The 19,870-nt window shown below is 50.0% G+C and overlaps 1 protein-coding gene across 5 annotated transcripts in view; it reads left to right on the top strand.

The window, feature by feature from the left end:
- Window positions 1–19,870, top strand: part of dgkzb (diacylglycerol kinase, zeta b) — a 31,867-nt gene that overhangs the window by 3,931 nt on the left and 8,066 nt on the right. For 2 of the 5 annotated variants that reach the window (XM_037978265.1, XM_037978266.1), the window contains 18 exons: window positions 9,562–9,661; window positions 9,960–10,055; window positions 10,135–10,212; window positions 10,284–10,340; window positions 10,424–10,492; window positions 14,185–14,256; window positions 14,418–14,534; window positions 14,801–14,875; window positions 15,966–16,067; window positions 16,488–16,570; window positions 16,942–17,002; window positions 17,165–17,278; window positions 17,634–17,774; window positions 17,844–17,922; window positions 18,330–18,385; window positions 18,461–18,523; window positions 19,321–19,394; window positions 19,642–19,753. In XM_037978265.1, coding sequence (XP_037834193.1) covers window positions 9,562–9,661; window positions 9,960–10,055; window positions 10,135–10,212; window positions 10,284–10,340; window positions 10,424–10,492; window positions 14,185–14,256; window positions 14,418–14,534; window positions 14,801–14,875; window positions 15,966–16,067; window positions 16,488–16,570; window positions 16,942–17,002; window positions 17,165–17,278; window positions 17,634–17,774; window positions 17,844–17,922; window positions 18,330–18,385; window positions 18,461–18,523; window positions 19,321–19,394; window positions 19,642–19,753 — 1,549 coding nt within the window. Of the gene's footprint in view, window positions 1–5,740; window positions 9,106–9,561; window positions 9,662–9,959; window positions 10,056–10,134; window positions 10,213–10,283; window positions 10,341–10,423; window positions 10,493–14,184; window positions 14,257–14,417; window positions 14,535–14,800; window positions 14,876–15,965; window positions 16,068–16,487; window positions 16,571–16,941; window positions 17,003–17,164; window positions 17,279–17,633; window positions 17,775–17,843; window positions 17,923–18,329; window positions 18,386–18,460; window positions 18,524–19,320; window positions 19,395–19,641; window positions 19,754–19,870 lie in introns of those variants that run through there. The other 3 variants (XM_037978263.1, XM_037978262.1, XM_037978264.1) reach the window with 3 other exon arrangements.

Raw genomic sequence — 19,870 nt, 5'->3', positions numbered from 1 at the left:
GTCTCAGAGTCTGAGAGTCTCAGGGTCTCAGAGTCTGAGAGTCTCAGGGTCTCAGAGTCTCAGAGTCTGAGAGTCTCAGGGTCTCAGTCTCAGAGTCTGAGAGTCTCAGGGTCTCAGAGTCTCAGAGTCTCAGGGGAGGTTACTCTCCGTGGATCTGAACGTTTCGGTACCTGAAACACCTGAAACAGCTGAATCAGCTGAAGTAGCGTCTCTGAACAGGAAGCTGAATGCTGACTCAGCGTTTCCAGAATAAAAATAATAAAGTTCTTCATGTTTGATTATAACTTTAGATTTATTTTCCTGCTCCATGTGCTTCAGAACACGCGTGTTGGAGCTCAAGTGTTCGCGGCGCTCTGACTTCCTCTCTGAGTCACATCTTCGTCACAAACTGGACCCTCATCATCCTCATCCTCATCATCATCAAGCAGACAGGAAGCTGAGAGCAGCAGTTTGTTCTCTGTGTGTGTGTGTTAGCGAAATATCTCCTGAGCCTCTGCAGGGTTTTAAGGAAAGTCTCTGGATGTTCGTCTATAGCACAGTTCAAGATGGCCGCCACAGCTAACCAGCCTTAGGAGCGTAAATGGCTGCAGTGTGGTAGTAGCTGAGAGTCTGTTTGTTCTGCTCTAAATGTTTCTGTCTGAGGGGAGGAGAACATCGTGGTTCTCCCAGGTTCCTCTAATTATAGCTGCTATTAACGAGTCAATTAATTAAAGACGCTCGTTATCAGAGTCTGATGGGAGCGTTTGAGTCTGGAGAGGACGTTTTAATCTGAAATGCCTCAGAGGAGGTGAAGGGCTCTCCTCCTCCTCCTCCTCCTCCTGCTCCAGAAACAATCACAGATGTTTGTTTTGTTCCGCTGAATGAAATTAAAGGCCTCCGTGATGAATGCCTATCACCCGCTGGCCTTCATGTCTTCAACCTGAGGTCTGATGATGAGGAACGATGAAGATGGAGTCAGACTGAGTGTCGGGGATGACTCTCAGCTACTACCACACCAAGCTGCTGCTCAGTTGGCTGTGGCGGCCATCTTGAATTGGACTGATGTAATCTACAACAAAACCTTTCAGGTCAGCTGCTGAATCTCAGTCGTTTGGGTTTCGGCTGTTTTAGCTCCTCTGAGGATGAACCGTCGTACCTGAACAGGTGGAGACTCTCAGGTTCCACAGACCCGAGGTTCTGCTCAGAGGCGGGTTTCTGGTTCTGTTTGAGCACCTGCTGGAGGCGCTGAAACCGAGACGTTCAAAGAAGAACATCAGCTAAACGGCTGCTGTGGATCTTCTGGACGTTTCATGAGATATTTTGCTAACAGTTCAGACAAACGAACACAGAAACATTACCGTCAAAAACATGATCGCTCTTCTGGTGCCTGTTTTTAAATGATTATGTTTCTGATCAGTTTTTATTGAACGCTGCTGGTTTCGGCTGACCTTTGGCTGACCTTCGGCTGACCTTCGGCTGACCTTTGGCTGACCTTTGGCTGACCTTTGGCTGTTTTTACTGTAACACCAGGTGTTTACAGCCAACAGCTGGAATCATCTCAGTTACTGGGACAGAACCACCAAAGTTCACTTTAACTGTAGGGCTTTTATTGTGAAAAGCTGACTTTGATAAATGAGGCAGAATAAAACGAAAGTGTTTAAAGGTTTGGGAACAGCGTGGAGTGGTAGTAGCTGAGGGTGCTCCTCATCACCTCTCTGACAGACCTGGACCTGGGTCCTGATCCAAAAACCAGGATCTTGAAATCTTCTGCGTCGCCGTGGAAATGACAGGAAGTCGGGCTTCGGATCAGTTGCTGCTCTCTGGTTCTGTTTCACCTCCACCTGAAACCCGAGCCGGTCCACTCGGGCCGTGCGCCGCCTGTGACCTCTGACACCTGATGGAAAACACCTGCCGTTACATCACAGGTGGGGGCGGAGCCTCGTCTGTGGCAGGAGGGAGGAGGGTAGTTTTCCTCCCAGAGTCGAGTCTCGCAGGCAGATCTGCGTCTCAGGTTCCCTCCTCCTGCCAGATTAAACACAATTAAAGGTTTCTTTTTAAAGAACCAAACCAGTCTGACGGCGTGTTCTCCACCTGCACACCTGGCAGGTGAGCAGGTGGAGGTTTCCGTCGTGTCACGGTGACATCATCACTTCTTTCAGTTTAAACCTTTTAGACTTTTTATTCCCTCGTCTTCAGTCATGATGCCTGTGGGTTCTCATGGTTCCTGTGGGTTCTCAGGGTTCCTGTGGGTTTCTGTGGGTTTTCAGGGTTCCTGCGGGTTCCTGTGGGTTCCTGTGGGTTCTCAGGGTTCCTGTGGGTTTCTGTGGGTTCCTGTGGGTTCCCCTGGCTCAGATCCTAGAACCGTCTGCGGTTCTCTGGTGGATCATTCAAGGTCAGAAACATCCTTTAAACACGAGAACAATGAGAGCTGAAAGGAGCCAAAGGTTGGTTTAAAACCAGAACAAAAACATCAAAGTTTATAAAAGTTCTGAAGAGATCTCGAATAATTTTAAAAGGATTTTTTTTTTAAATAAAGTTTAATATTTTAAAGTATAAAAGTCGCAGCTTTCCTGAAGGTTTTAAATGATAAATATGTTAAAATCACAGAGTGGAGCTCAAAAACCGAACAGAAGAAAGTTAAAAAAGAGGGATGACTCTCAGCTACTACCCCTCCGAGCTGTAACTCCTCATTGTGTTAGCTGCGGCGGCCATGTTTACTGTCACACCTGTGGTTCAGGAGATATTTTGCTGACAGAAACAGACAGAAACCTTATTTCTGTCGGCGGGTGACCCTGTGTTTCGGTCTGGGTCGGGCCCTGGTGTCAGAGGTGCCGCCTGGCTTCCTGTCAGACTTTGGAACCGGTTCTGGGTTAAGAAGGTCGGCCGGGTTCCAGGTTTTCATTCAGCTTTTTATCTGGAAACGCTGACTCAGCAATAATCCTCTTTACGTTCTGCAGTCAGACTGCTCCTGTTTCAGCTGATCCTACATCCAAACCTTCGGCTGCTTCGGCTCCTTCAGCTGATGGCTGCTCTGACTTTGTTTTTGTAACTTTTATACTTTTCAAAATATTTAACTTTATTTCCAAACTTTCTTCCCACAGAAACACATTCAGATCTTTGCTTCGGCTGTGTCGGCTCTGTTTGGCTACTTCGGCTGCTGTTAGCTTTTAGCTACTGTTCTGCCACATGTAGCTTTAGTTACCTTTTTGCTACTTTTTGCTGTCATTCGGCGCTCAGACTCTGTTTCTTTAGCCGGTTTCTGGTTTGGAGGAAATGTTCGGCTGATCGTGATGCTGCGGAGCTGCAGGCCGACCCGTCTGAACCGGGTCAGAACTGAAGTCCAGATCAGAACCTCCTGATTTAAATCGGAGGAATGCTTATCGCCCGCCTGTCGGTTAGCTGTGGCGGCCATCTTGAATCAGGTTGACTCCAGAAGTCCAGCGGCTCTTCGGCTGATCGATGATTTTAAATTCTTTATTTTTCTTTGAACTGAATTATTTCCCGGTTCCTACATTCAGTGAATGCATCATGTTCTGTCTGATCCGGTCCTGCAGAACCGAGCTGATGGAGTTTGGATGCTTTCCTTCGGTTTTCCCAACATATTTCTCAGCAGATGGACTCCGCTGGTTGCCATGGAGACCAGCGTGAACCCAGCAGCTGCTGAGCTTTGGTGAGGAGATCTTCAGCCGTGCAGATGAGGATGTTCTGCAGGTTTCCACAGGAACTGGATCACGCAGCAGGAAGGACTCTGACGGGGAGTCAGAACCGTCTCTGCAGATCAGGTCCAGGATGGACAGAAACCCATCAGAGTGACCTCTGACCCCGTTACAGCGTGAAGTGTGAGAGACAGGACCCAGGGATTACACAGACCCACTTCCTGCGCTATCTTTGTCACTCGCTGCCCTGTTTCTATAAATAGTCGGGTCCAGAGGGGGGCCGGGGCTCTGAGGGAGGAGGAGGAGGACATGATGAAGGCTCAGAGTCATCAGACAGAGCCGCCGAGCCGAGCCGAGCAGAGCCAGAGCCATGGACTCTCAGGATGGAAACACACCGGCTCTGACCACCAGGGGGCGGCAGAGGAAACGGTTCAATCTTTTTTTTAATCGGATGGATTCTTGGTTCTGCTTCACAACATCTGAGGTTTATGGTTTCCAACTCTAACCGGAGCACCTGAAGTACTCTCAGGAGGAACACAGAACTGAAGGAGCCTCGTCAGCCAATCAGAAAGCTGATCTGTCGCTCCCACCTGGTCTGGGATCAGTTTCTTCAGCTCCTCTGCTGCCGAAACGTCCAGGAGAACCTGTGCAGGAGAACCTGTCCAGGAGAACCCGTCCAGGAGAACCCGTCCAGGAGAGCCCGTCCAGGAGAACCCATCCAGGAGAACCCGTCCAGGAGAGGAAGAGGAGAAGGTCTGGGTTTCCCTCCTGATCTGATGAAGAAGAAGATGTTGGTTCACAGACAGAAGAATCAATCTGTTTCCTGTTGGCGTTCAGCTCAGAGGACCTGACACTTCCTGTCTGCTGTGATGCTAATCTGTTGAGACTGCCCGACCCGGTCCGACAGAACCAGGAGCTCCTGATCCTTTAAGCCTCTTCCAGGTTCAGATCTAATTTAAACACAGCTGAACAACAAACCAGAGAACCTGGAGGAACCTGGAGGAACCTGGAGATGACTCGAGATGTTGTTACCTCTGATAAAACATCTGGAGTCACCTCTGTGGACGCTGGGAAATCACAGATTTTGACACAAAACATTTTGTTTCTTAAAACAGAACTTTAAGAATGAACTGTCAGGTTTTTCTGTCAGACGTGAACAAGCTGAGATCTGGATCTGGATCAGGACCAGGATCAGGATCAGGATCTGGATCCCAGAACTCCTTCAAGGAGAAGGAAGTAACAGAGGTCAGCTGTTCCGTCAGATGATAGACGTCAGAGATCAGGACAGGAAACTGGAAGCCTCGTTAGGAGCTAACAAGGAGGACTCAGGATCCATCTTTGACTCCAGAAACCAGGAAACCAAGTCCAGGACGAGTCCCGACTGTCCTGCAGCAGCAGGAGGACAAACACACAGTTTTGGACAGATTAGCATTAGCATGCAGCTCCTCCTCCTGTTCGCGGTTCTGCCTAATTGGATCCATAATGCAGCAGCTTGCGGGCCTTGAAGTGTTAATGAGGAGCTGCCCGGCGGCTCCATTCATCCCTGCTCCCACCGAGCCGAAGGGAGGGGTTACAGGCGCTGCTCCTGGATCAGCCGGTCCTGGGTCTGGCCGCAGGGAGGAGCCGGGCCGGAGCAGAACCTGGATCAGTTTGTGGCTCGGGGATATTTGGGTGTGTGGCTCTTCCTCTCAGTGTGGTTCTCCTCTTCCTCCCTGCAGGTTCGGACTCTCTGCTGCTCTCAGGTCGTATTCAGACTCACTTCGTTTGTTTGTTTGTTTGTTTGTTGTGGTTCCTCTTCTACTGGACCGCCTCAGACCCAGGTTCTGGCTCCGGTTCTGGACTCTCTGAGGCAGAACTCAAACATTTCAGATGCATTTAAACATAAAACTATTTAAAATCTTCAGGTTTTTTTTTATTTTGTTGTTAAAAAGATCAAATATTTTCTTTAAATCTGAAACTTTTTTTTTTTTTTTTTTTATTCTGAGGAACGATTTGATTTTATCTTTCAGTTCAGTAGAATAAAAATGCTATAAAAACAAGATGGGGACGTTTTGTTTTAACTGATTTTAACGGAGAATAAATTAAGTTAAAGTTTATTTTAAATGTAAAACTGGAATAGTTGTGTTTTATCAGCTTTTATTTTAGATTTTCAGCTCTTTCTTAAAAATTGACTCTAATATGTTCTGGTTCTCTGCTCAGATGTGCAGAACCCGCTCAGATCCAGAACCCTTCAGTCTGTTTGAGTTTTAATAATCAGCTGCCGTGGCAACGATCGCCGCCTAATTAGAGAGCCGCTGGTGCTGCGTTCACTGTCTGCCTTTATTCTGCAGCGCTTTGTGCGCTGACTGGAGCTGAAGTGTTTGTGGGAGGAGGAGGAGGAGGAGGAAAACAGGAAGTGCGTCAGAAAACATGTAAATCTATGGAGACGAGCGGCGCTTCGTGCTCAGAATCATCATGTGACGCAGATTTTATAGTTTTCTGCTTCCTGACTTAAATAAATCAACAATGTTTACAGAGCAAAGTTCATAAAGAGCTCCGAGTTTGAAAAGAATAATTAAGAACTATAAATTTAAATAAAGGGAAAGTAATCACGTTGTGATGCGTTCACTGAACCTCAGGAGAAAAGGTTGTTTTGTTTGGCTGAGGAAGCAGCAGGTTCTCTCTGATCCTCTGTGAGCTGAGGTTTCCGTGTTGTCCCTGAATGCATCATCGGTGGTTCTACGGGAGCTGGACCGGATCGACACGTGACTCATGACCCGATTGTTCCAGAACCAGCAGCAGCTTCGGTTTTGTTGGTTCTGTTTGTTCTCTGGCTGAAAGAACCGGATTCAAAGGTTCCTTCAGAGGAACCTCTGAAGACAACGCCTGCAGGAAGAAGCGGGTGGAGTGAAAGTTGGATCCAGTAATCTGAGTAAAGGTGCGGCTCTGGGCGGCTCCAACAGGTAACTCAGGTGAAACAGGAAACAGGGAAATAAAGACCAACGTCTATAAATAAACTCTGCTAATCAGTCAGCGCCGCTCACGTAACGCCTTCCTGCTAATCTGTTGTTGCTGCAGCCGAGACACACACACACACACACACACACACACAGGTCATACTGGGAGATCTCTGCAGGTTTCCAGAAGATCATTAAGACTTCGAACGTCTTGGTGTTCTGGTTCCGATTCCTCAGACATGAAGGTCTTTGGAGAAGACCTGGAAGAGGAACCTTAGTCATCAGGAGAACCTTCAGTCTGTGACAGAACCTTCACATGTCAGAGACCCTGAGTTCAGATCTGTTGAAGGCCAGAACCAGAACCGGTCCAGTTCTGGTGTGTTCCTGCCTGAGATCGTTGTTGTTGTTGTTGTTGTTGACAGTCGGAGGGACACCTGACGGGTCCACCTGTCAGGTGAGGTGAGCTGTTTGTGTAGTTACCGCTGGTGTTGTTGCTGATGATGACAGCTTCCTGTCGGCGTGCTGCGCCTCCTGCGCCTCCTGCCGCTCCGCATCCATAATTGATGCTCCTCTCTGGCGCTGCAGGTCAAACGAGGACCTGATGCCTCAGAAACATGAGGAGATCTTCATTCAGGCCCAGCAGAACCAGCTGTCAGAGCGCCGCTCGGCTCCGTGAATCAGCAGAACTCTCCTGGAGCCCGAAGTTTCAGATTCTCAGAAAAATATTTTCTCTTCATTGTTTGTTGTCAGCAGGTTTTTATAAAAGTCCTTTTTACTGCAGCAACAAATGAAACCTCAGAACCTCTGAACCAGTTGGTGTTTCCAGCCCTAACCGAGTCCGAGCCGGTCCAGTTGTTCTGTTCATGACGAAGTGCAGAACTGTGCAAAAGTTTTAGAGCATTTAATTTCCTTCAGAACAAATATCCTCCAGCTGCAGCTCTGAGTCTGTAAAAGGTTGGTGGATGGTCAGCGACGGGATCTGGATTCTGCTGGATCCGGTTCAGGTTTTTACTCACTGCTGTCTGTGAGGACGACTGTCATGGAGACAGAACCTGAGTCCACCTTCTTGTCCTTTTAGAGGCTGACATGTTAACGTTTTCCTCCCTCAGTCCTCTCTTCTGCACCACAGCTGTTATAAAAGCTGCACAGATTCAAACAAACGACCATAAAATCAGGAGAAACGTGTCGAATCTCTGATAGGTTCAGATTTTAGGTCCAGGGTCAGACAGACGCATCAGGTGACTGCAGAGTCCAGATCTCAGAGTGGCTTCAGGAAACCTGCTGACGGATCTGCAGAACCTTAAACCACCAACCGTTCTCTGGATGGATGGATGATGGATGATGGATGGATAAAGGATGAATAGATGGATGGATGGATGGATGATGGATGGATGGATGGATGGATGGATGGATGGATGAAACTTTTGCACAGTTCTGTAGAACCTTGTTTTGTTCTTGGAGTTGAAACCTGGAGCTCCGGCTAACTGCTTTCTGCACCAACAGCCACGGGGGAGGAGCCTGTTGGACGCCTGATCCGTCCCCGCGTCCAACATGGACACGTTTTTCCGCCGTCACTTTAGGAGGAAAGACGCCCCCCTGCAGGCGGAGGTGGACGCCCCCGCCTGCCGCCAGCGGAGGCCTAGCGTGGCTGTCCCAACCAGCAAGGCCCGCCGGAGGTCCAGCGTGGGCCTGCCCTCCTCCGCCCTGACCCGGAGGCGCCGCTCCAGCATCCAGCTGCAGGCGGGGCCCCCCAGCGCAGGCGGGGGTCGCCTGGCGAGGGCGCCCCACCACGGCAGGGTGGGCCACGCCCGCAGGCGCTCCAGCACCACCACGCCCAGCCTGAACCCGAGGTTCGCCGTGTGCCGGAGGAAGGTAGCGAAGCTGCGGACCATCGACACCCACCTGCTGGGGCCGTCCATGCTGCTCGCCAGCCTCTTCCAGATGGCCGAGGAAGACGAGGAAGGGGGCGGACTGGGGGTGGGGCTATCAGCAGGAGAACAGCAGGTGGAGCTAAGGGGCGGGGCTAACAACGGGAAGGCATTCTCCCGCTCCAGCAGCCTCCACTCAGACAGAGATGATGACAGCAGTGATTACTCCATCAGCAGCCAATCAGAGGGCAGCCAGCTGTCGGAGGCGGAGCAACTACCTGAGGACGAGGAGGAGGATGAAGCTTCCTCACCTCCTGCCTCTCCAGCCTCTCCAGCCTCCACCCCTTCCTCCATCTCCCCCCTGGAGGTTCTGAGGAGGCCCCTGATCCGGGCCCCTCGCTGCCTCCGCAGGAACTCGTCTCAGGTGTTTGTGGGAGAATCCGGTTCCTTCAGCCGTCGAGCCTCCAGCCAGAGGAAGAGGAGAAGGATCTCCACCATCTCCAAAGCTGGGAGCCCCTGGCCCGGGAGGGGCCAGCCCCTGCCCAGCCGCAAGAGCTCCGTGTACTACCTCCACCACCCGGCCTTCTACAGGGGCCCCGGGGCCCTCAGCCCTCTGGGGGCTCACTGCTACGACTCCCGCCTGGAAAGTTTCTGTGCCTTCCTGCTGTATGTACCCGCGAGGAGCCGCTGTGACCCGTTTCTGTCTGAGGGGGAGGGGGGGGGGGTATTTCTGTTCCAAACAGACGTCAGCAGGAAGCCTGCAGGTCCAAATGTTTTAGAAATATCATCACATTTAGGGTTTTACACCTGTCCTGTTAAAGCAGAGCTGATAAAGAAGGCTCCGCCCCCAAACTGTCCAGGGGCCTGATCAGGCTCCACCCATATTTAAAATGGGGAGGGGTTACTGGATCTTTCACAAAAGCAGAATATTTTTCATGTTTGGCTGCTTTAACAGGATGTAAACACTGAAACCTGACCAGAACCAGAACCTGACCAGAACCCAGAACCTGATCAGAACCAGAACCTGATCGCATCGTGTTATTTTGAAGTGTTCTTTAGTTTGGAGTGAATAAAAGTTTAATAATAAAAGATAAAAAGTTTTCGGACCTGTCGTGTTTGCAGGAAAGCCGTTGCCAAGTCGAGTCTGCAGCACGTCCAGCCCAACGTGTCGACGTCCGGACCGACGGACTCCCTGCAGCCCAGCAGCACCGTCGACTGGACCGTGAGTAACGGCCGCGGCAGTCGAGCAGAACCAGGAGGGTTTCAGTCCTAAAACCCAGAAACAAACTTGACTCAGAACCTTAGTTTCTACATTCAGAACGTTCACCTGTCAGAGGAAGGAAGGAGATAAAAATGAATCAGCTGAAAACTTGTTTACAAAAAATATTTCTAAGACAAAAATAATCTCACTAAAACCCTCCGAGCTCTGACTGAGAGTTTAAATTTCACCGTAAAGTTTGTGTTTTCAGAGCGATGGTTGGGATCGTTTTATCGTCTGATTGTTGATGTTTGTGTGGCAGGAGAACGCTCCGTACGGAGAACACATCTGGTTCGAGGCCAGTGTTTCTGGAGACTTCTGCTACGTTGGAGAGCAGTTCTGCGTCGCCAGATCTCTGGTGAGTTCTGTTCCGGCTCCATCCAAGAGACAAACACAGAAACTGTTTGACCCAACTCTTCCTGCTCTGGTTTCTGCAGCAGAAGTCTGCGGCGAGGATGAAATGCGCTGGATGTAAGATATCCGTGCACGTGGTGTGCATGGAGCAGCTGGAGAAGGTAAACCGGCTCCAGAAGAGCTCTCTGAGATGTTCCTGCTGCGTTCCTCACGTTCTCTCCTCTCTCCTCAGATCAACTTCAGGTGCAAACCGTCCTTCAGGGAGCCGGCGTCTCGAGCCGTCCGAGAGGTCAGCGGCGCGGCGGCGGCAGGAAAGATTCAGCCTCAGCTGCATGTCAGCGTCATTAACTGTCAGAACGTCTCGTTTTTCAGGCCAACGTGGTTCGACATCACTGGGTCCACAGGAGGCGCCAGGCGGGGAAGTGTCGGCAGTGTGGGAAGGTGGGTCGGAGTTTTGATCCGTTTACCTGTCATCCACCAGAACCTCCTGAGGTTAGAGCTCCATCATGACCAGGTTTAGAGCTCCATCATGACCGGGTTTAGAGCTCCATCATGACCGGGTTTAGAGCTCCATCATGACCGGGTTTAGAGCTCCATCATGACCGGGTTTAGAGCTCCATCATGACCGGGTTTAGAGCTCCATCATGACCGGGTTTAGAGCTCCATCATGACCGGGTTTAGAGCTCCATCATGACCGGGTTTAGAGCTCCATCATGACCGGGTTTAGAGCTCCATCATGACCGGGTTTAGAGCTCCATCATGACCGGGTTTAGAGCTCCATCATGACCGGGTTTAGAGCTCCATCATGACCGGGTTTAGAGCTCCATCATGACCGGGTTTAGAGCTCCATCATGACCGGGTTTAGAGCTCCATCATGACCGGGTTTAGAGCTCCATCATGACCGGGTTTAGAGCTCCATCATGACCGGGTTTAGAGCTCCATCATGACCGGGTTTAGAGCTCCATCATGACCGGGTTTAGAGCTCCATCATGACCGGGTTTAGAGCTCCATCATGACCGGGTTTAGAGCTCCATCATGACCGGGTTTAGAGCTCCATCATGACCGGGTTTAGAGCTCCATCATGACCGGGTTTAGAGCTCCATCATGACCGGGTTTAGAGCTCCATCATGACCGGGTTTAGAGCTCCATCATGACCGGGTTTAGAGCTCCATCATGACCGGGTTTAGAGCTCCATCATGACCGGGTTTAGAGCTCCATCATGACCGGGTTTAGAGCTCCATCATGACCGGGTTTAGAGCTCCATCATGACCGGGTTTAGAGCTCCATCATGACCGGGTTTAGAGCTCCATCATGACCGGGTTTAGAGCTCCATCATGACCGGGTTTAGAGCTCCATCATGACCGGGTTTAGAGCTCCATCATGACCGGGTTTAGAGCTCCATCATGACCGGGTTTAGAGCTCCATCATGACCGGGTTTAGAGCTCCATCATGACCGGGTTTAGAGCTCCATCATGACCGGGTTTAGAGCTCCATCATGACCGGGTTTAGAGCTCCATCATGACCGGGTTTAGAGCTCCATCATGACCGGGTTTAGAGCTCCATCATGACCGGGTTTAGAGCTCCATCATGACCGGGTTTAGAGCTCCATCATGACCGGGTTTAGAGCTCCATCATGACCGGGTTTAGAGCTCCATCATGACCGGGTTTAGAGCTCCATCATGACCGGGTTTAGAGCTCCATCATGACCGGGTTTAGAGCTCCATCATGACCGGGTTTAGAGCTCCATCATGACCGGGTTTAGAGCTCCATCATGACCGGGTTTAGAGCTCCATCATGACCGGGTTTAGAGCTCCATCATGACCGGGTTTAGAGCTCCATCATGACCGGGTTTAGAGCTCCATCATGACCGGGTTTAGAGCTCCATCATGACCGGGTTTAGAGCTCCATCATGACCGGGTTTAGAGCTCCATCATGACCGGGTTTAGAGCTCCATCATGACCGGGTTTAGAGCTCCATCATGACCGGGTTTAGAGCTCCATCATGACCGGGTTTAGAGCTCCATCATGACCGGGTTTAGAGCTCCATCATGACCGGGTTTAGAGCTCCATCATGACCGGGTTTAGAGCTCCATCATGACCGGGTTTAGAGCTCCATCATGACCGGGTTTAGAGCTCCATCATGACCGGGTTTAGAGCTCCATCATGACCGGGTTTAGAGCTCCATCATGACCGGGTTTAGAGCTCCATCATGACCGGGTTTAGAGCTCCATCATGACCGGGTTTAGAGCTCCATCATGACCGGGTTTAGAGCTCCATCATGACCGGGTTTAGAGCTCCATCATGACCGGGTTTAGAGCTCCATCATGACCGGGTTTAGAGCTCCATCATGACCGGGTTTAGAGCTCCATCATGACCGGGTTTAGAGCTCCATCATGACCGGGTTTAGAGCTCCATCATGACCGGGTTTAGAGCTCCATCATGACCGGGTTTAGAGCTCCATCATGACCGGGTTTAGAGCTCCATCATGACCGGGTTTAGAGCTCCATCATGACCGGGTTTAGAGCTCCATCATGACCGGGTTTAGAGCTCCATCATGACCGGGTTTAGAGCTCCATCATGACCGGGTTTAGAGCTCCATCATGACCGGGTTTAGAGCTCCATCATGACCGGGTTTAGAGCTCCATCATGACCGGGTTTAGAGCTCCATCATGACCGGGTTTAGAGCTCCATCATGACCGGGTTTAGAGCTCCATCATGACCGGGTTTAGAGCTCCATCATGACCGGGTTTAGAGCTCCATCATGACCGGGTTTAGAGCTCCATCATGACCGGGTTTAGAGCTCCATCATGACCGGGTTTAGAGCTCCATCATGACCGGGTTTAGAGCTCCATCATGACCGGGTTTAGAGCTCCATCATGACCGGGTTTAGAGCTCCATCATGACCGGGTTTAGAGCTCCATCATGACCGGGTTTAGAGCTCCATCATGACCGGGTTTAGAGCTCCATCATGACCGGGTTTAGAGCTCCATCATGACCGGGTTTAGAGCTCCATCATGACCGGGTTTAGAGCTCCATCATGACCGGGTTTAGAGCTCCATCATGACCGGGTTTAGAGCTCCATCATGACCGGGTTTAGAGCTCCATCATGACCGGGTTTAGAGCTCCATCATGACCGGGTTTAGAGCTCCATCATGACCGGGTTTAGAGCTCCATCATGACCGGGTTTAGAGCTCCATCATGACCGGGTTTAGAGCTCCATCATGACCGGGTTTAGAGCTCCATCATGACCGGGTTTAGAGCTCCATCATGACCGGGTTTAGAGCTCCATCATGACCGGGTTTAGAGCTCCATCATGACCGGGTTTAGAGCTCCATCATGACCGGGTTTAGAGCTCCATCATGACCGGGTTTAGAGCTCCATCATGACCGGGTTTAGAGCTCCATCATGACCGGGTTTAGAGCTCCATCATGACCGGGTTTAGAGCTCCATCATGACCGGGTTTAGAGCTCCATCATGACCGGGTTTAGAGCTCCATCATGACCGGGTTTAGAGCTCCATCATGACCGGGTTTAGAGCTCCATCATGACCGGGTTTAGAGCTCCATCATGACCGGGTTTAGAGCTCCATCATGACCGGGTTTAGAGCTCCATCATGACCGGGTTTAGAGCTCCATCATGACCGGGTTTAGAGCTCCATCATGACCGGGTTTAGAGCTCCATCATGACCGGGTTTAGAGCTCCATCATGACCGGGTTTAGANGAGCTCCAACAGGACCAGGTTTAGAGCTCCAACAGGACCAGGTTTAGAGCTCCAACAGGACCAGGTTTAGAGCTCCAACAGGACCGGGTTTAGAGCTCCAACAGGACCGGGTTTAGAGCTCTTTGGGGACATTTATCAGATTCTGACGCTCTGGGACCAAATATCAGAGCAGAACGTTTCTGCTGGAGTTTCATGTTTTGATGTTTTTTGAAGCAGTGAACTCAGTTTTGATGGAAACAGAAAAAGAATAAAGTCCTTCAGTGAACTTTATTCTTTCTGAACGTTGTTTTCTGTTAAAACATGAAACAATAAATCGTTTATTTCATCTTAAACCTTAATATTTCCACAAACCTGGCTGGTAGAGGCTGTTACTGTTCGCTGTTTTCTGCTGCTGATGGAACGTGTCTCCAACAGGGCTTCCAGCAGAAGTTCACGTTTCACAGCAAAGAGATCGTTGCCATCAGCTGCTCGTGGTGCAAACAGGCGGTGAGTTGGTGTTTGTTAGCAAAATATCTCATTAAGCACTGGACAGATGTGAAAGAACCTGAGACTGAAGTCCACCGCAGCTAAAAAACAAAAAGTGTCTGAAAGTTTGCTGTGTCTGAACTGACGCTCGGTAACTTGGTGTGATGCTGTTTGTGTTTCAGTACCACAACAAGGTGACGTGCTTCATGCTGCAGCAGATCGAGGAGTGCTGCTCTCTGGGAGCTCACGCCGCCGTCATCGTCCCCCCGACGTGGATCATCAGAGTCCGCCGGCCGCAGGTACAAGCGCCCAATCACAGACGGACCCTGCTGCAGAAAACCTTCAGACAGTTCTTTATTTTAGAGCAGTTTAGGAGATTTGTTCAACATCTGGCTGCCTGGAAGGAAATCAGACAGAAAGTTGGTTTCAGTTTGAGTAACATCAGTGTCACCCTAACCTCAGTCACAAACCGCAGCCTGTTCTTAGCCTTTGTTTTGGTCTGTCGGGGACTGATCAGAGACAAGACATGAGCAGAAAAGGTTTTCTTCTTGTCCCGTTTCTGCAGACGTCTCTGAAATCCAGCAAAAAGAAGAAACGGACGTCTCTGAAGTGCAACAAGTCCAGCAAGAAGGGAGCAGAGGTGAGGAATTAAAACAAAAACACCTTTTATTGGTATTTCTAACAAAAAAATGAAGTTTTTAGGTTGTCTAAGGAAATAAGGAAATAAATAGATCTGATCATTTTATCATCCAAGCCTCTTCAGAGGGTTTAGAAATATCCAGATCTGAACAAATAATCCCTGATATGGATTTGGGTAATGACAGATTTCAGTGTTTGATGTTTGCATTTTCCTACAGCACACAAACTCATCTGCAGACCAGCAGAAAAATCTCAGTCTGCATTTAAACTGTTCCTGAAGCTGTTTCCAACAGGGATGGATGGATGGATGGATGGATGGATGGATGGATGGTTGGACNCAAAAACACCTTTTATTGGTATTTCTAACAAAAAAATGAAGTTTTTAGGTTGTCTAAGGAAATAAGGAAATAAATAGATCTGATCATTTTATCATCCAAGCCTCTTCAGAGGGTTTAGAAATATCCAGATCTGAACAAATAATCCCTGATATGGATTTGGGTAATGACAGATTTCAGTGTTTGATGTTTGCATTTTCCTACAGCACACAAACTCATCTGCAGACCAGCAGAAAAATCTCAGTCTGCATTTAAACTGTTCCTGAAGCTGTTTCCAACAGGGATGGATGGATGGATGGATGGATGGATGGATGGATGGTTGGACAGTTGGATGGATGGATGGATGGATGGATGAACAGTTGGTTGGTTGGTTGGTTGGTTGGTTGGATGGATGAACAGTTGGTTGGATGGATGAATAGTTGATTGGATGGTTGGTTGGTTGGTTGGATGGATGAACAGTTGGTTGGATGGATGGATGGATGAACAGTTGGTTGGATGGATGAACAGTTGGTTGGATGGATGGATGGATGAACAGTTGGTTGGTTGGTTGGATGGATGAACAGTTGATTGGATGGTTGGTTGGTTGGATGGATGAACAGTTGGTTGGATGGATGGTTGGTTGTTCTTTGACTGATTGGGCAGAAGGACCTTCATGTCTCTGAGCGTCTCTCGGTTGGACTCCACCTTCAGCAGGCGACGCTCTCCTGCTATCAGGACGTGTTTTACTGACTTCCTGTTGTTTCTGTCGTCTCGCAGCTCCAAGATGGCCGCTGGAAGCCCTTCCTGGTGAAGCCCCTCCCCTCGCAGCTCATGAAGCCTCTGCTGGTGTTCGTTAACCCGAAGAGCGGCGGGAACCAGGTAGTTTTCTGTGGGTTAAACGTTTTTATAGGGTGAGGATTAAAAACAGTTAAAGAGTCGCATCAAAGTTTACAACTAAACTACTGCTAAACAAATGACCCTAGACCTGACCCAGATGACCCTAAACCTGACCCGGATGACCCTAGATCTGACCCAGATGATCCTAGACCTGACCCAGATGACCCTAAACCTGACCCAGATGACCCTAGACCTGACCCAGATGACCCTAGATCTGACCCAGATGATCCTAGACCTGACCCAGATGACCCTAAACCTGACCCAGATGACCCTAGACCTGACCCAGATGACCCTAGACCTATCCATTCCCTCAGACCAGCTTCTGTTTTCGCTGAAAACATCAAACGGTCGGAAGAGGTTTTAGGTTTTGTCCTTTCTGACCCTTTTTTTTTCCTCTTTCAGGGAGCAAAGATCATCCAGTCCTTCATGTGGTACCTGAATCCTCGACAGGTGTTCGACCTGACCAAAGGAGGACCGAAAGAGGGGTAAGGACCTGCTGACACCCTTACACCTCCTTTCAAACCCACTGAAGACTTCTAAAAGATGGGACAGTCGAATGTTGTCCATCTGATCTCAGAACAGGTCTTGGTTTAGTTTGGACTGGGTCAGCTGGCCCGGATCAGCTGGCCCGGATCAGCTGGCCCGGATCAGCTGGACTGGGTCAGCTGGACCGGGTCAGCTGGACCCGGTCAGCTGGACTGGGTTAACTGTGCAACATCATTATGTGAGCCTCAAAAACCTCAGACACATCAGGGTTTTGTTCCCATTGCTGATCCAACTTTGTCCCAGTTCTCTGGTCCAGGTCCAGGTCTCTGGTCTTGGTTTGGTTCTAAGTTCTCGCCTTGGTTCCTTCCAGGTTGGAGCTGTACTCCAAAGTGCCCAACCTGAGGATCTTGGCGTGCGGCGGCGACGGCACGGTGAGTCCAGCATCAAACACATCAGAACCAGCTTCAGGGTTTCCGTGTCATGAAGCTGGATCTGTTTCCATGGTAACTGATGCTGGACCAGGTTAGGGTTCTGGATTAGAGAACATTATAGAGGCAGGTCTAACATGCCGGTCTCTCTGCCTCTGGGTCCAGGTGGGCTGGATTCTGTCCGTGTTGGACCAGTTGAAGCTCCGCCCCCAGCCCCCCGTGGCCATCCTTCCTCTGGGGACGGGTAACGACCTGGCCAGGACCCTCAACTGGGGCGGGGTGAGTTAGTCCAGGTTCTGAGTGAAAACTGATCTCAGATCCGATCTGAAACTGAAATAAACACGTGTGAGAGCAGAGACCAGCGCCGGGACCTGAGGGGGTTCAGACTTCAGAGTTTGTCCCGGGTTTGTCCAGAGTTTGTCCCGAGTTTGTCCCGAGTTTGTCCCGAGTTTGTCCCGGGTTTGTCCAGAGTTTGTCCAGAGTTTGTCCTGAGTTTGTCCTGAGTTTGTCCCGAGTTTGTCCTGTGTTTGTCCCGTGTTTGTCCTGAGTTTGTCCCTTGTTTGTCCCTTGTTTGTCCCGGGTTTGTCCCGAGTTTGTCCTGAGTTTGTCCTGAGTGGCTCTGTTCGTGTCTCAGGGGTACACGGATGAACCCATCACAAAGATCCTGTCCCACGTGGAGGACGGGAACGTGGTCCAGCTGGACCGGTGGAACCTGAACGTGGAGGCGAACCCGGAGGTCCGTCCCGACGAGCGGGACGAGCAGCAGACAGATAAGGTCCGTTTGTCCCTCTGCTCGTAAAAACCTGAATGAAGCGTTTGTAATTTGGCTTCTTCTCGTCCTCAGCTCCCCATCGATGTTTTCAACAACTACTTCAGTCTGGGCTTCGACGCTCACGTCACGCTGGGCTTCCACGAATCCAGAGGTCAGTCCTCCCCGTCCCCCGGAGACTCTGCAGGTCCCACTGCAGCCTTTCAGGCAGGCTGAGGTTCTGGACCAGGAGCCACGAAAGACAGGCGCCCCCTAGTGTTCGTTTTAAAAACCTGTCGTTTTCCTCTTGCTGTGATTGACAGCCTGTTAGCGAGTCAGGAGGGTGTGTGGGCGGGACTTGGAGCTCACTGCACGGTCTGACCTTCAGGGTGAACCTGTGTTAATCCTGTTGTTTGATAATGTTAGCCGGTGGAACCATGAAGAACCGTCCTGATCCAAACACAGAACCCTGTGGAACCTTGTTTTAATCTGAGGCTTGTTGACCTGTTGATAAAATCTGCAGCTGGGTTAAATGTTTTCTCCTCCTCGGATTAAACTTTTATTCTGTCGTTCTGTTTCTAGAGGCCAACCCTGAGAAATTCAACAGCCGCTTCAGGAACAAGATGTTCTACGCGGGGGTGAGTGGTTCTCTGCTGCGATGGTTCTGCTGCAGGAGAACGTGCTGCTAAAATCTGTAAACGTTTCTGTTTCAGACGGCCTTCTCCGACTTCCTGAGCGGCTGCTCCAAAGACCTCGCTAAGCACATCAGAGTGGTGGTGAGTGTCTTCATCACCCTCCTCCTCCTCCTCCTTCTTCTCCTCCTCCTCTTCCTCTTCCTCCTCTTCTTCCTCCTCCTCCTCCTCTTCCTCCTCTTCTTCCTCCTCCTCCTCCTCCTCCTCCTCTTCCTCTTCCTCCTCTTCTTCCTCCTCCTCCTCCTCCTCTTCTTCCTCCTCCTCCTCCTCCTCCTCTTCCTCCTCCTCCTCCTCCTCTTCCTCCTCTTCTTTCTCCTCTTCCTCCTCTTCTTCCTCCTCCTCCCCCTTCTCCTCCTCCTCCTCTTCCTCCTCTTTTTCTTTTACACAGAATCCGTTCTGCTTAGTTTTTTATTTTTTCAGGTGAAAAAAGCAGATTTATATTTATAATTAGGATTAAAATCTGTTTAACTTTTATCGTAAAATAACATCAGAGAAAATATATTTGAGAAAATCAGAAAAATCTGCCCTCAGATCTTCAGAAACTGTTTTTATCTGCAGGAAAACTGAATGTTACTCTGATTACCCCGGTCCTGTAATCTGAGTACTCTGATTACCTCAGTCCTGTACTCTGATTACCCCGGGTACTGTAACTGAGTACTCTGATTACCCCGATCATGTAACTCTGAGTAATCTGATTACCTCGGTCCTGTAATCTGAGTATTCTGATTACCTCGGTCCTGTAACTCTGAGTACTCTGATTACCCCGGGTCCTGTACTCTAAGTACTCTGAGTCCTATAACTCTGACTACTCTGATTACCTCGGTCCTGTAACTCTGAGTAATCTGATTACCCGGTCCTGTTTGTGTTTTTCTGCTCCTCAGTGCGACGGCACAGATCTCACAGCCAAAGTCCAGGAGATGAAGCTGCAGTGCCTCCTCTTCCTCAACATCCCCAGGTAATCTGCTGGAAGAGTAATAAAGTAAAAATACTTTACTGGAAGTAAAATACCTGTTCTTTACCCTCTGTTGTAGTTTGAGATGTGGAAACATTTCAAGCCTTTTTTCAAACATGTTTTTTAAGGTTGTTATGTCCGAATAAATTTAAGTCCTGTTTCCTGTTTCCTGTTCCCCGTTTCCTGTTTCCTGTTCCTTGTTCCCCGTTTCCTGTTTCCTGTTTCCTGTTTCCTGTTCCCTCCGGTCCAGGTACTGCGCCGGCACCACGCCGTGGGGGAACCCCAGTGAGCATCAGGACTTCGAGCCTCAGCGTCACGACGACGGCTGCATCGAGGTCATCGGCTTCACCATGACTTCCCTGGTGAGGGTCCAGCTCACCCAGAACCCATCAGAACCACATCAGGTCCACATCAGAACCCATCAGAACCACATCAGAACCCATCAGGTCCACATCAGGTCCACATCAGAACCCATCAGA

Source organism: Kryptolebias marmoratus, linkage group LG11, assembly GCF_001649575.2.
Source record: "Kryptolebias marmoratus isolate JLee-2015 linkage group LG11, ASM164957v2, whole genome shotgun sequence".
NCBI classification, from domain to species: domain Eukaryota; kingdom Metazoa; phylum Chordata; class Actinopteri; order Cyprinodontiformes; family Rivulidae; genus Kryptolebias; species Kryptolebias marmoratus.
Note: the sequence above shows the minus strand (reverse complement) of the source record. Positions and strands in the feature narration are given on the sequence as shown.